At 44.8% G+C, this 14,913-nt stretch overlaps 1 protein-coding gene across 3 annotated transcripts in view; it reads right to left on the reverse strand.

Annotated features, from left to right (window-relative positions):
• NAV2 (neuron navigator 2) overlaps positions 1-14,913 on the reverse strand; it is a 780,691-nt gene that overhangs the window by 234,810 nt on the left and 530,968 nt on the right. For 2 of the 3 annotated variants that reach the window (XM_032166418.3, XM_032166417.2), the window contains 2 exons: positions 14,618-14,690; positions 6,653-6,911 (listed from right to left, as the gene is read on the reverse strand). In XM_032166418.3, coding sequence (XP_032022309.1) covers positions 6,653-6,911; positions 14,618-14,690 — 332 coding nt within the window. Of the gene's footprint in view, positions 1-2,413; positions 2,483-6,652; positions 6,912-14,617; positions 14,691-14,913 lie in introns of all 3 variants that reach the window. The other variant, XM_058424471.1, reaches the window with a different exon arrangement.

Below are 14,913 nucleotides of genomic sequence, written 5' to 3' on the forward strand. Positions count from 1 at the left end.
CTTTACTGCTGTGCTTAGTGGTGCTTGATCAGCTAAAATTCTTCACAGGATCCTGCTCAAGGCTGGGGGTGGGGAAAGGGGGGTGTAGAGAAGGCAAGGAAGAGCCTTCAAAGGCTTCATTTGAAACCAAGAAGCATCCCTTCATTGGCCTCAGCAGAGACAAAAACGAATCTCACAGAAACTCTAAGTGGGGGATATGACACTAAGGGAAAGCCAGAACTTGGCTTAGGGGAAACCCAGAAGCACTGTGCCCAGCCCAGCCTCAGGACAGGGTTGACACACCCTCATCTTCCAGTGCTTCCTCTCTTCCCCCTGCCTCCTTCCATCATCTGGGACTGATAACAAATCATTCACGGGATGGGCATGTGCTTCCAATTAGATATTTCCCTAGCTAGCTCCTGTTTTCTTTATCTTGCAGGACTGAGCACATCGTGGGAACAGGCACTAAATTTCAGGTTTCCTCCCAGCTCATCCCTCCCCTTTCCTTTCCTATGTATGTGCATTTGTGTGACATGCAACTTAACTGGGAAAGGACCAGTTTGCCAGAGCAGTGGGTGTCCACTCTGACTTGGGCCTGGTGTTGTTAGAGAAAGCAGCCACTTTCTGCATGGCTACCAGAAGTGGTGATAAACTTGGGTTCCCTACTATCCTCCTCCACCGAGACTGGGTAACGTGCTGACTTGCTCTATGGAGAGGCACACTGCCATACGGTTTCTCCCCTCGCCAGCCAGGCAGAGCCTGACCTGGGTCTCCCCAAGTGTAAGCACTTTAGAAAACCAAACTCTAGGCTCGGCAGCTCAGTGGCTCACACCTGTAATCCCAGTGCCCTGGGAGGCCAAGGCAGGAGGATTGCTTGAGCCCAGCAGTTGGAGACCAGCCTGGGTAACATTGAGAGACCCACCTTTACAAAAAAAAAAAAAAAAATTAGCTGGGTGTGGAGGCATGTGCCTGTAGTCCTAGCTATGTGGGAACCTGAGTCCTAGCTATGTGGGAGCTCAGGCTATATGCCTGAGCCCAGGAAATCAAGGCTGCAGGGAGCCATGATAGTGCCACTGCACTCCAGCCTGGGTGACAGAGTGAGCAAGACCCTGTCTAAAAAAAAAAGTAAACTCTGGCTAGGAAAGGCACCTAGAGGCTAACACACTGGGGCAGCCAGTGAGCAGTTATTTAGTATGTATTTGTGATAAATGAAGACAGACATGAGTATGGATTTCCCTTTCCATACTCAATAAGAATATGGAATTCAATGAAATATAAGAATAAGAATTCAATGAGAATTCAATAAGAATTGAATGAAAAATAAATACCAGTCATAATAAGGAGGAGATTCTACCCCAGGAGCAATTTCTGTTAGGATGCCACAAGGGCAGTGTGAGAGAAAAAGCCAAGAGTAGTGGTTGAAACATAAGATTTTAAAAAGCAGCCTCAACAACCACAGAGATGCCAGAATTGAAGGAGGGGTTATAGTGAGGGTTCTGAGTTAGACCACCTGTGTTCAAATCCTGGTTCGTCCACTTTTCAATGTGTGTGGCCTTGGACACAATGACGTAACTTCCTAAATTTTAGTTTCCTCATCTGTGAAATGCGGACAATAATATGACCTACCTCATGAAGTCTGGCATGAGGATGATATAAGATGACACATTTGAACTGGTGCGTTCAATAAATGTTAGCTGTTGATACCTTGAATATAACAGTAGAAGCAATGATGCAACATGATATAACTGGCTTTTCCCATACCATAGGATGGATCCTCATAGGAAGCACCAGACAGGTTAAAGTCTGAATTAAGAGAACTAGCTTGTGAGCAAGCCTATTTTTTATTTTCAGGGAACCAAGGCGGTCTCCATGGCACCTAAGAGCATCCAGAAACAAAGATGAGACATAGCTGCCTTGCTGTTTTGTCTCCTCTGCCCAATACGGATTCATGCTCAAGTCTTTATAACTCAAGAGAAAACCAAACCCACATTAGTAATTTTAACAACAACAACAAGACAAAGCACAACACACATACATGAGATACAGGTGAGGTGGGATTAGGGCCAGGACGAAGCAGGAAGCAAACTCATCATAAAACCACTATAAAAACTATGTAGAAACTCACCTTTACCTAAATCAGAATGGATTCTGATGACAAAACAGTCAAAGCCAAAAGTCAAGAAAATGTGAAACGTCATGTACACCTCAATCTCACTTGCACTCTGTCACTTCCCCCGCACACACTTGCAACAATCCCATGGCCACTTTCAAAGCTCTGCACCATGGGACCATTAGCCAAAGCACGTTTAGTTTTCTCAAACTGCAAACATGAAACAAGGAGAGGACCAAAGGCAAACTCAGCCAGAGCAGAGGGAACAATGGAACAGTGGGTTGGGATTAAACCATGCTTTGCAGGACACAGAGAAAGTCTAACCTAGAGATCTTTTTCTGACCCAGAGTGAAGCGGATGATTTTGCTTTGAGATGAGTCCTTGGATGATGCACTGCATGATAGGAAAGAAAAAAGTGGAAGAGCTGAGTGAGGAGAGAGAAGATACATTAGACACACAAATCCTAAGAGTCTTCTGACAATGGGGATGTTGCTGTTTCTTTCCCCCTGCCCACTGTTTTCTATGACACACAGCTTTCTTTCTAGGTCTCAGTTTACTGATTTGATAGATTTCCAATGTGAAGAAACTGCTTTTAAGATTATCTAAGAATGCTTGTGTGTATGTATCCATGTGTGTGTTTCTTTAAACATCAAATGTCTTTCTTGCCTTAAGGCCTTATTCTCAAAATATGGGGTCCCTAACAAGTAAACAAACTTTATGCCTTTCTAAAGTATTGAGATGTTTCTATTTCACATGCTTGTTCTACTGGGGTGCTTTTCAGATGAATGTCCTCAGTATCCCATAAAGGTGACCCAAAGCAAGGGCATAGATGTTTGCAAATCTATACCCAGATGTTGCTGGCCTTGGGAATTTTTGCTTTTAATGCTATAGAAATAACCATTTAATGCTTGTTAAACTCACTAAATTCTGTTTTTCTTGTACTAGAAATTGGTACATGTAAAGAATTTTAGTTAGGCTTAATAAAAGAAAAAGTTAAACTTATTTACTGCTTTCTGAAAGATAGAAATATTTATCTTTCTTGCATCCATACATCCTGTACCACGTTCATGAAAGGATCTGAGGTAAGAAATAATTTATTGGTTTTACTAGTCTTAGGCAGTGAAGAGACAGAGGAGAATAGAGAAAAATATAAAGTCATTTTCTGGATTATTCCTTAACAACTGAATACTGATTATCTGTTTAGTCACAGATGGAGAAAAAAAAAGCAAGTCCTGGAGACTATGCTCCTCTCCTGGACTTTAGACCAGTAGGGAATTTCACAGGGTGAAATGTGGATTAAGTTCTTGGCCACCATGTTAGTTATGAGATGAGCTAAGGGGAAGAGGCAAAGTGAGCCTCTATGAGACTGTCATGGAAGATTTGCTCTGATTCCTTCATGCCCGTGGAGCAAAGAAATTCTTAGATTTTCTTTGCCAACTTCCATAGCTCCTTTACTAGCAAACTTCACAGAAAGTTGTCCAAGCTTTAGTATTTGCTACCCCCCAGGGGTGCTGAACCTAGATAGCTTCAAAATAGTTTTTAGGCAGAGTTCTAACGGAAAAACAAAACAAACCTGGCATGTGGGGGTTTGCATCAACATTTGACATTAATAATCAAGGGTCCAAACCACTGCCCTTGGAATTTTGGTTATCAAAGATAGAATTTGGAGACCGAGCCACTGATGTAATTTTATCATTCTTAAATTTATAGCCAGAGTGTTAGCATGGGATAGCATATCCCTAGACCTTGAGAACAAGATTATCCTTTGGAAATACAATTAGAAAGTATCAGGATATAGTGAATAAAACCAGTCTTCTGCAGAAGTAACCCAACCTGGGCAAGATGAAGGGGTGAGGACATACAGCAACTCCAAAGCCCAGTCCATGTCACCACTGTAGGGTCAGGGGGCCATGATGGCAGGACACTTTGTAGCTGGAATAAATGAATGTAAAAACCTGACTCAAGTAAGTTTGGCTCTTCTTTAGGTAAAGCACTCGTTAGTAGTAGGATGTTTTGGCTTACTGGTAGATGGGTGCTCTGACTGGAATATCTGGTTATTTTAAGAAAACAAACGCCTACCATGGAAATGGATGCCTCAGGTTAGCAAAGCTCAGTGACACAAGCCAGTATTTCTCAATGCATGTTCCTTGGAACCCTATGCAGTGAGATGCTCTATAAAATAAGAAGAGTGATGTGGCCAAGTTTGTAGAATGCTCCTTTCTGTGTCACCACCTGTCTGAACATTCATAATGCATACCTGCTCTCCTGGACTTCCTCATCTCAAAGAATAATACCACCACTTACTTAATTGTTCAAACCAGGAATCTAGGCTTTATCTGTGATTCCTCTCTTTCCATTACTCCCGAGAGCTAATCTGTTTGCAGGCCTCTTGGCTCAACCCCCTAAGGATTCAGAATTGGTCCATCTCCATTTCTGCTTCTATTACCTTGGCCCAACTCATCTATAGGATTGCAAAGTCCTCTCAACTGAGGTCCTTCCTTCCATTCTTGCTCCTCCACAATCTCATTCTCCAAAGAGAAGCAAAGGTGGATTTTTTGACCTGCCAATCAGATCCAGTCTTTCTACTACTTTAAGACTTTCCCATGGCTTCCTGTCACCCTTAGGATGGAGTCCAAACCCTATCCAGTTTAACTGGTACTCTATGACGGGGCCTGAATGCCACAGCAATGTGAAACTCCAGGGACCACAGGTCACACTGTCATCCACATAAATGGTAGCAGCCCTCTCTCCTTCCAAACTACCTTATCACTGGTCCCTCTCCTCCCCTACTAAGCTGTAATAACCTTGTTTATGCTCTTCCAACACACCAAGCTTAACCTTTGTGTCCTGAGAGAGACCTTTCTATCAGCCAAACCTAAATTAGCAACCCAGCCCCTCTGAATCCCATCATCTTATTATAATACTCACCACTATCTGATAGCTCCCTTTCCTGTTCATGTGCTTGTTTGCCTGCCTCCTCCAAGAGCATAGGAGAGCAGGCACCTTGGCAATCTCATTCATTCTTGACTCCCAAGTGCCTAGAATAGGTCTGGCATGTGGGAGGCTTAATACCAATTAAATAAACAAATGCATATTGGCAGGTTCAAGGATCTCAGTAGACCCACAATGACAGCCATATAACAATTTAACCCAAATTATCTCCCAATATTTTCCCCCCACAGAATCGCAATATGACCCAAGTTAACATCCCAGGGAATAAGCACTCAGCAGAATGCAGTCTGGGAAATGACACCCTGATCATTTAAATAATCATGTCCATCAGGGAAGCTCTGACTGGGAGTGACTCCCACTCAGGCAGTTCTCCAGGGAAAGGGTTCAGCAACTGGCTGATAGGCTGTCTGTTCCTCATTGCTAGTCCAGGCATCTCTTCCACCCCACAAATTTCCATAATGCAAACTGGATATAATTAGATAATTAATTATGGGACCTGATTTACATTACACCCATCACTGCTGGTTTTAACACCATCACAACTGGGAAATAGCACTTCTCATGGGGAAAAAAGAACGCTGTAACTGTCTATAAGGCAGCAGCTGTGTTTGAGCGGCTTTGTGCCCTGCCCAACCACAATGGGTAATAAAAGGTATATCAAGGTGTGTGAGAAGCCTTATGATTATTAATGCTGGTGCTTTGGGGGAATGAAAAGAAAAGGCCATTACTCTTCAGCATACATTGGATGAAATCAAGCAATCAATCTGATCAGTGACATTTAGGGTTCATAGCTGAAGTCTTGTGGCTTAAAAGAAAACAGTATGAACTTTTCTGTAGAACTTGACCTCGAGTCAAAAACTCTCTAGTTCCTAAAGTCTTCCTTTTTCTTCTACCATTAAGACAAAAATTTTACAGGGTGATGTTATTTCCACTGTAGCATAGTAGATGGTAACTACAGTGGCAATTGGCTTGTACCTGGTGAGTATGACTGGCAAACGTCAGTCCCCCTGGGCACAAAATCCAGGCCCTAACCCTGCAGATCACTCCTGCATTGTGGGACTCTCGCCATCTCAGTTCAACACAACACAGTCATATTTAATGGTAACTGCTCCCATTAGGCGATGCTGCCCCACTCAGGGATGGCTGCCTCCTTCCCTTGCCACCTTTCTTTGGTGCCCTCTATATTTCTGTTCTGGCAAAGCAGAGGCATCCACTGGAATACAACTTTTACCTCCACTAAGTAAAACTACTCTCATGTATAACACTGAACATTCAGCTTGTAGGGAGACACACAAAAGGTGTTTGAAGTCTCTTTTAGGGGCTGTTTATTGCCTACGAGCATGTGTGTAATAGGCTGGAGTAATAGCAGGAGCAGCTAATTAGCTTTGGCTGCTGGCAATTCTGACCTATAAAAGTATACATCTCTGCCAGACACAAGAAGGGCTCCTCACTGCATCCATTTTAAGGCCATGCTAATTTCCCACTAACCACCAGAAGCTCTCAGCATTGAAGAAGCACAAATGAAAAAGCCATACAGGGTAGCCTAGAGATTGGTTGGCGTGGAGGAAGGTGCCTGAAAAACAGAACCATCATTTGGCAAGGAGCCCCCACCTGGACTGCATTTCCGCTTGTGCTTTTGACTGCTGATGTGGCGCTGGCTGGTGAGGCTGGCACGGGGCTTGGGGAGCGGCTGGCACCTGCTGCTGAGGGGTGCCAGCCTGGCACTGGGAGGGGGCCCCGGCCACCTGGGATACGGCGGGCGGCAGAGGTGAGGAGAGGTGCTGCTTCTGGGGCTGCTGCTGCTGCTGCTTGTATCGGGAGAGGCTGAAGAAGAGGCCTAGAATGGCCTTGAGGTTTCCATTCCTGATCTCTGCAAGACAATAAAGAGACTCTTGTCAGATGGGGAGCTCTTCTTCCTGTTCAATGGGCTGTTTGAGCCGGCACGTGAGTTTGATTTCTTTAGGATATGACAGGCTTCCTGAACACTTCATTGGTATCACAGTCAATTAAAATCGGGCCTATACCACGAAGAAATTAGCTTATTCTCGCCATTAGGATTTGAGTGGATACAGGAGGCAAGTTGCAACTAGATGTCTGGTAGGTGCCAAGAGGAAATTCTCAGTAAGGACACCACTGAAAAAGCAAGCGTCTCGAGCAAGACCGTGCTTGTTCTACAGGCAGGGGATGGAGGAACTCTGGCACTGGGGGAAGCTCATGGGTCTTCACAGTGCACTTGGCTTCTGCCAAGTCCATGTTCTAAGCTTCAAGCCACAGTGAGTGTGCCAAGTGGCTGCTGTCCCACTCCATGATCTGTGCTCTGCTTTCCCCAGTCATCCTACTCTCAAATACGTGGCTCTGTGTCCCCCATCTGCTGAACAGATAACTCTAATTTGGGGTGGGTATAGGATAGGCTAGAAGGACTTGCTTCCATAATGGACTCATAGAAAATATTCCCTACATTAAAAGAAATTAGAACAGAATGGGAATACATTTTTGTTTTTATTCCAGACAGTATTTTTCAATGTTAAAACGCATTTGCCTCAAAGTATGCATAAAGAGTTGCAGAGGAGAATAAAATATTTATTCACAGGCAAAGGCTACTGTACCTTTCCTATAGGATTGTTATGAGAGTTAATTGAAGATTAAATGAGAAAATGAGGCTGGGCATGGTGGTAAACTCCTGTAATCCCAGCACTTTGGGAGGTCGAGCCAGGCAGATCACAAGGTCAAGAGATTGAGACCAGCCTGGCTAACATGGTGAAACCCCGTCTCTACTAAAAATACAAAAAAATTAGCCAGGTGTGGTGGCATGCACCTGTAGTCCCACCTACTCGGGAGGCTGAGGCAGGAGAATCGCTTGAACCCGGGAGACGGAGGTTGCAGTGAGCAGAGATCGCAACACTGCACTCCAGCCTGGGCAACAGAGCAAGACTCCATCTCTAAATAAATACATAAAATGAGTGCACCTAGGATACTTCCCAACTCTGTACTTCCCTTTTTGGCTGAGAAAATGTGGCCATTCTACCTGCAGCCTCCTCAGAACCCACTGCGGAGCTCTTCACCCAAAGGAAGCCTAAGAAGTGGTCCATTCTCTCTGCTCATCCCCTGTATGCCACAGTCGCTGATGTCCAGAAAGGAAAACCACGAATGATCTAACATTAGAGAAAACTCAATGGTAATCTTTCTGGTTTTAAAAACAGTTTTACTGAGGTATAATTTCATAAAATTAAGTATACAATTTAATGATATTTAGTAAATTTAGCAAATTCTAGATTTAAAATATTTCTATCACCCCAAAAAGATTCCCTGTGCTCATTTACAAACAATCAATCCCCAAACCCACTCCCAGGCAACCACTAATCTACTTTCTGTTTCTACAGATTTGCCTTTTCTGGATATTTCACATAAATAGAATCATGCAATACAGATGGCCCCCAACTTGTGATGGTTTTACTATTTTTCACCTTCACTATGGTGTGAAAGCAATAGGCATTCAGTAGAAACCGTACTTCAAGTACCCATACATCCATTCTGTTTTTCACTTTCGGTATGGTGTTCAATAAATTACATACGATATTCAACACCTTATTATAAAATAGGCTGTGTGTTAGATGATTTTGCCCAACTATAGACTAATGTAAATGTTCTGAGCACATTTAAGGTAGGCTAGGCTGAGCTACGATATTCAGTAGGTTAGATGTATTAAATGCATTTATTTTCAACCTATGGTGGGTTTATCAGGACGTAACCCTACGGTAAGTTGAGGAGCATCTGTATATAGTTTTTTGCATCTGGTTTTGTTCGTTTTGAGACAGAGTCTCACTTTGTCGTCCAGGCTGGAGTGCAGTGGCGCAATCCCAGCTCACTGCAACGTCTGCCTCCTGGATTCAAGTGATTCTCCTGTGTCAGCCTCCCGAGTAGCTGGGATTATAGGTGCATGCCACCATGCCCAGCTAATTTGTGTTTTTAGTAGAGATGCGGTTTTACCACATTGGCCAGGCTGGTCTTGAACTCTCGACCTCAGGTGATCCACCCACCTCAGCCTCCCAAAGTGCTGGATTAAAGGCGTGAGCCATCGTGCCCGGCCTGCATCTGGCTCCTTTTACTTAACATAATATTTTAAGGCTCATCGATGTTAGAGCATTTGTCAGTTTTTATATTCCCATCATATAGATACACCATATTTTGTTTATTCATTCACCAATTGATGGACATTATAACTGTTTAATTTTCTTTTCAGATTACAAAAACTCAAGAGTGCTGAATGTGCTGACAGCCACACAGTTTCTACCATGGGTGGTCTATAACAGACAGTATCCAAAATAGCTAGAATTATATTCTTTCCATATTTCCAAATGGTATTTGTCTGTGTTCCATGAGGCTTGGTAAGCCACCTCCACAGGAAGCCTAAAAAAACCCCCAAAGCCCCACAAGAATGTTTCCCTCATGACATTCCCCAAGGCTTTGGAAAAGGAGTTACTATTTTGTATCTGATTAACCTCACCCTCTGGACTTCCAGAGAAGGAAAAACATGTAGATTTAGAGAGAACTGACTTGCCTAAGGAGACACTAGCCAGTTGTGGCTAAACCCAACCTGGAGCCCTCTTCTTTCTCTTCCTGTGGCCACTCTTGTGGCAACAGAAAAGCAAATTGCATGGGCCATATTCTCATATTCCAATTTCTATTTGAATTAGTATTGCCTTGACTCCACTTTCTTTGGGTTCTGACTAATCGCTTTCTTGCCACTGGTTGGTCCTAATCTGCATAGATGCTGTGGGTAATGTCAGGCATGAAGAGTAAGATAAATAGGAGTTATTTTCTTTCAACATTTTTAAAGAGAAACTTCAGGCTTGGTTTACATGGCACAAGTGCTGAAATAATCTTATACAAAGAAACCTGCTTTGTAGGGTATAAGGGATTCAAAGCCAAAGGGAGGGCTGTGCAGACCACAGAGCTGCAGAACTCCTATTCAATTCCTTTGAGCCACGGTTGTGTGAGGTTCACCCAGCTGATTAAGGACTGTGGATTCTGCAGCATTGTCCCTGCAGTTGGGCCGGCTGCATAATCGGCATTCACCACTTAACTTGCCCCTCCACTCAGCAGCCCTCTGTGTTCTTGCTGCTCTCCAAGTCTGCCAATGACTCTACCCACGGGAGAGGTGGGATGAGAGGGTGGGAGCAGAGCCTATGGGGCCCCTTCTGCTAAGAAACAGAAACTGAAGGTCTCAGTCAATGCCATACTCAGGTAATATAGGTAGGAGGAAATGGAAATGTTCCACCTGCTGCTTTCACCCTATGGGTTCAGAAAGACCTCCTGCTTTCTAGCTTGGGATGAAAGGAGGAGAAAACTCAGTACCTAGATCTCTGGCCATTAGGGCAGCAAACCCAGGACTGAGCTAATCAAATCAGCAACTGGTTTCACTTCAAGGCATACACTCCTTCCACCTGGAAGGATGTTCCTACTTTTGTTTATCCAATGTCTGCAAGGTTTGCCTCCATCATATTAATATTACCTATGCCCGATCTTCTGTCTAGATTTCCTTTCACCTTCCTTTTCTGTCTGGCAAATGCCTATTCATCCCATGAAATCTGGGGGGAAACATCACCACTTCTGTGTAGCCCCACTGAGAGCCCCAGGAAAAGGTGATTTGCCTGTCTTTGGTCACCAGTGGATCCTATGCTTACCAGTAACACAGCTCTCTCTTATTAACTGGAATCAAAGTTAGTTTAATATGACTGGCTTGATCACTGGTGTACCCCAGTGCCTAGCACTGGGCCTGGCATACAGGATGTGCCCAGGAAACATTTGCTGAACTAGATAGAATATGCCTTACTCCCCAACCTCCACTTCTCCATTGCAGGAGGATGGGCTCAGGGCCAGATAGCACAAACCCCAGGTGTTCTCAAAATGGCCAGAGATAAAGGCCATCCTTCCTCACAGGGGCAGGTTTACAGATGGCTGTGACAGGTGGTGTGTTCTGGGGAAGGGTTGGTGGGGGATCTTGAACATCACCCCAGGGCAAAGGGAGGCCCAAGCTCACAGGACTCTGGCACATCTCCAAGAGCAAATAGATGGGTTCAATCTTCAGGAAAACTGACGGGGCAGGGAGGCCTAGCCCAGGTTAGTTCCCCAAACCAGCAGCACCTCCATGGGGCTCACTCAGGCCTGCAGCCTCTGCCCCCAAGCATCTGCCGTCTGTGCCCTAGAACAAAGGCTCCCTGTGGCTCTCTCGCAGGCGGGTCGGGGCAGGCCTGAGCTGCTGAAATGCTTTGAGGACAGGTGCATACACCCTCCTGAGTGCAAACCCAGCTTTAGACTGGGAAAGGGTGGAGATGTATCTATGGGGCCTTCCAACTGCTGATGTTTTTTTCCATCAGAGAAGGAGCCTCAGGGCACTCAGTCATCTTCAAAAGGAGAACAAAAAGCATTAAATCCACATTACTTTTTAATACACCACACTGCTTTGCTAGTAGTTATGCAGGTGGATAGAAACATAGGCAGTAATGTGCAGTAGCACACACCAGGCCTTTGAATCAGCAGATATGGGTAGTTTAGCCACTGCTGATCTAGTGGGCCTCCTTTTTATAATGTGTAGCTTAATCTCTTTGGGCCTTGGTTTGCTCATCTGTATGAGGGGGATAATACTAATACTGACCCCATAAGGTTGCTAGGGGTACTAAATAAGATATAAATATGCACAGCACTTAGCTCAGTGACTGACATGTGGTAAGTTCTCAATAAATCTATTCCTGTAATGTAACATGATGTCAAGTGAGATATTGCCTGTACCCTGAAATTGTGAATAAGGCCAAATTTGAGGATTAAAAGCTCTAAGTACCCTTGCTTTTTATAAGTTTGAGAATGTGGCAGACATTGGGGCCACTTTCCCAAAGGAATACAGCAGTTCACACTTTTACCACTCATATCTTCATCACTCCCCATCCTCCAAAAAATATAAGAAGATCTATCTAGATGACAGAATGTCATTTTGGGGAGACAATGTTTGATGATCATGGAGAAAGGATATTTTCCTCCCTTCACCAAGGAGGCAAGGCAGCAGAGTCCTTAGGCCCCTTGAAGTCAAGGGAGTGGTAGCTCTGAGAATCGCTCAAAGTGGGGGTGCTGGCATGAAGGAGAGCCTGGCATTCCAGTCCCAAATTGGACATCCGCTTAGCAGAGACTTGGCTGATCTGCCTCTTGACCACCCAAGTGGGGAAAAGAACCGGAGAGAGACTGTCTGGTGGGGGACTGCTGCCAGGTGACAGGAGGCCTTGCAGTTCCACCCACTGCAAGTGGAAAATGGAGCCCACACATTCCTGCTAGTCCTATGGTAGGTACTGGAGGGATCATAAGACTGAGGTGAAAGATCTGGCCAAGTCTCACAGAAGACCACCAGTGCCCCAGGAGCTACATGGGAGTAGGTCCTGGTCAGCAGCACCTGCTGAGACTACCAGCTGAGACAGGAGTGGTTATACCACAATGGCTTGATACCACAGCACACTGGCTGCGGTATGCTCTTCCATGCTCAGAGCCTCCAAGGGTCATCTCAATGTTAAAAAGGGGCAGACAGCTGAGTGTCTCTCTGCATGATGTGCCTTCATGGGCTACAACATCTTCTGAAACAATTCCAGGTGACAAAGAGTTTAAACCTCATTTCTTTTACCTTTACATGGCATACCTAGATTTTATCCACCTCTATCCCAGAAGACGCCATAATCATGAGCTCTGAAATCACACAGAACTGGGTGTAAATCCTGGCTCTGCTACTCTCTAGCTACATGCTTCAGGGATGCCACTCATAACCTCTTTAAACCAAAGTTTCTTCATCTATAAACTGAGGCTGTTATAAACTCCAACTTTAGTTGTGAGAACTGAAGCCAATACAGATAAAATCCCGCAAAGCACAGTTGGTACTAGTTCTTTCAACAAATACTTATTGCGTAGATTCTCTATGCCTTGGGGTACAGAGAGGATGGGACAGATGGGGAGAACAAATGAGGCAGAACTCAGGCCAATGGGTAGATGGCTGAGTAGCCAGGGGTCACTACCAGCCAGGCAGGATGAAGCAGGCCTGCAGAGTCTGCATACCCAAGAGGCCCTGCTGCCACTTACTGCCAAACACACCTCTATAAAAGTCCCTGCTGGTGCTCTGCTGGGAGACACAGGCCTGTCCCAGGAGTTCAATCACTCCCAGAAACTAGGAGGAGCATGCCCTGCCACCTACTAGCCAGCACAAGAACTCTCTACCAGGAGGAAATCATGTGCTCCTCTGAATGGGAATTTGCATCTTCCTACTCCCAGCAAACCCCCGCCCCCCAGCAACGCATATTCCATATGTCAGCCAGCCCTGATCTTATTCCCATGGATGAGGGTCCATACCCCAGGGCTGGGGAATCTTCTGGGATTAGGACTGACCACACGACAACTGCTTCTGCGACCTCTGGAAGCAGTGTGGCCATGCCTGACTGGGAACAGGTCCAGCACATCAGAGTTCCCAATTGAGGAATTCCTACAGTCCCACTCAGAGACAAAACACACCCATGAGGTATTAATAGTGGTCATTTATACCACCCACCCCCAATACCAGGAGAGACTACCACTCAGAAACGCAGCCAGGAGAACCAAGCTTTCACCATGTAGCAGAGCAAAGGCAAGGAACAGGTCCCAGATGGAATCCACTGTGCTTGCAAACTTACCTGCTCAATTTGGCTGTTTCCTTTCTCATTGTTCTCCTCTGCCCCACCCTGACCACCAGAGTCCATGCTAACAGGCATCCTTTCAAAAAGCAGTCTCACTAGGGAAAGGTGCTATCATCTGAAGCCCAAACTGCTTTACCTGTTCTGGGAAAACTGGAGGCAGGTGCAGCCTAATGAGCTTGGGAGGATGCCTGGGCCTATGGCAGCTCTGAGCTGGCAGCTGCTTGTATTTACAAACAGGAGAAAGCGTGAAAGTTTCAGGCTGACTTGTTGTCTGAGGTGGCTGAGAATTTGAACCAGCCATCTCCAGACCAATAACTAATTTAATTGCAAAACACTGGTGAACACTCATGTGCTAATTAGCCACCAAATTTAAGTTAATTAAAAACTAATCACAATGTAAAAATATAGCATTGCATTAATAAATCACATGCTTTTTTAAGAGCAAGAAAAAGTGCTGCTTCCTCTAATAAAAGAGATAAGGATTAAACATTTTTCCCTGGGAACTGTACAGCTGAAATATGCTCTGTGGTGAAGCATGCTCTCTCCCATAGATAAGGCCTGACTTGATAATTAACTGAATTACTAGACAGGTGAATCAAATCAGCATTGTTTAAGCAAGTCTTTCTCAAATAGGACAGCTTCCCCTTCACTACCCTCTCAGGGTCTTGCAGAGGTGGCTGGTATGGTTGAATCCACATTCTTGGAGTGAGTCATTGGCATCCTCAAGTCTAGGCAACCACTGAGCAACATAAAGGAAAACAAAACCACAGGAGCCCACAAACATCCCTTGTCTTAATAGTGTTAATATCATTCATAAGTAACAGGTGGGCATTTCTAATGATGAAGAGGCAGCTTCGTGACAAGCGCTCTGACTCACCTTCTGCAGACAGCCCCTGGATGTTTATTCCCTTAGCTGCCAGGAAATTCAAGCAGGCATCTATGTTTTCAATCTAGGAGGGAAAAACAACAATATATACTTAATAAATGTTCAGCCTCTCCAGAGCCACCTCTTATTAGGAACAATGGGAAAACAGAACGCTGTAAAAACGGCCGATGAATGAACGAAAGATAGGACACTCTCTTTTGTCTGTACTTGCACAGGAAAAAGGTTACCTAATATCCCAACCACATAGTGCCAAAAGTTGAGGCCTTGGATTGCTCACAGCTGCCAAA

This window comes from Hylobates moloch, unplaced genomic scaffold (assembly GCF_009828535.3).
Source record: "Hylobates moloch isolate HMO894 unplaced genomic scaffold, HMol_V3 SCAFFOLD_11, whole genome shotgun sequence".
NCBI classification, from domain to species: domain Eukaryota; kingdom Metazoa; phylum Chordata; class Mammalia; order Primates; family Hylobatidae; genus Hylobates; species Hylobates moloch.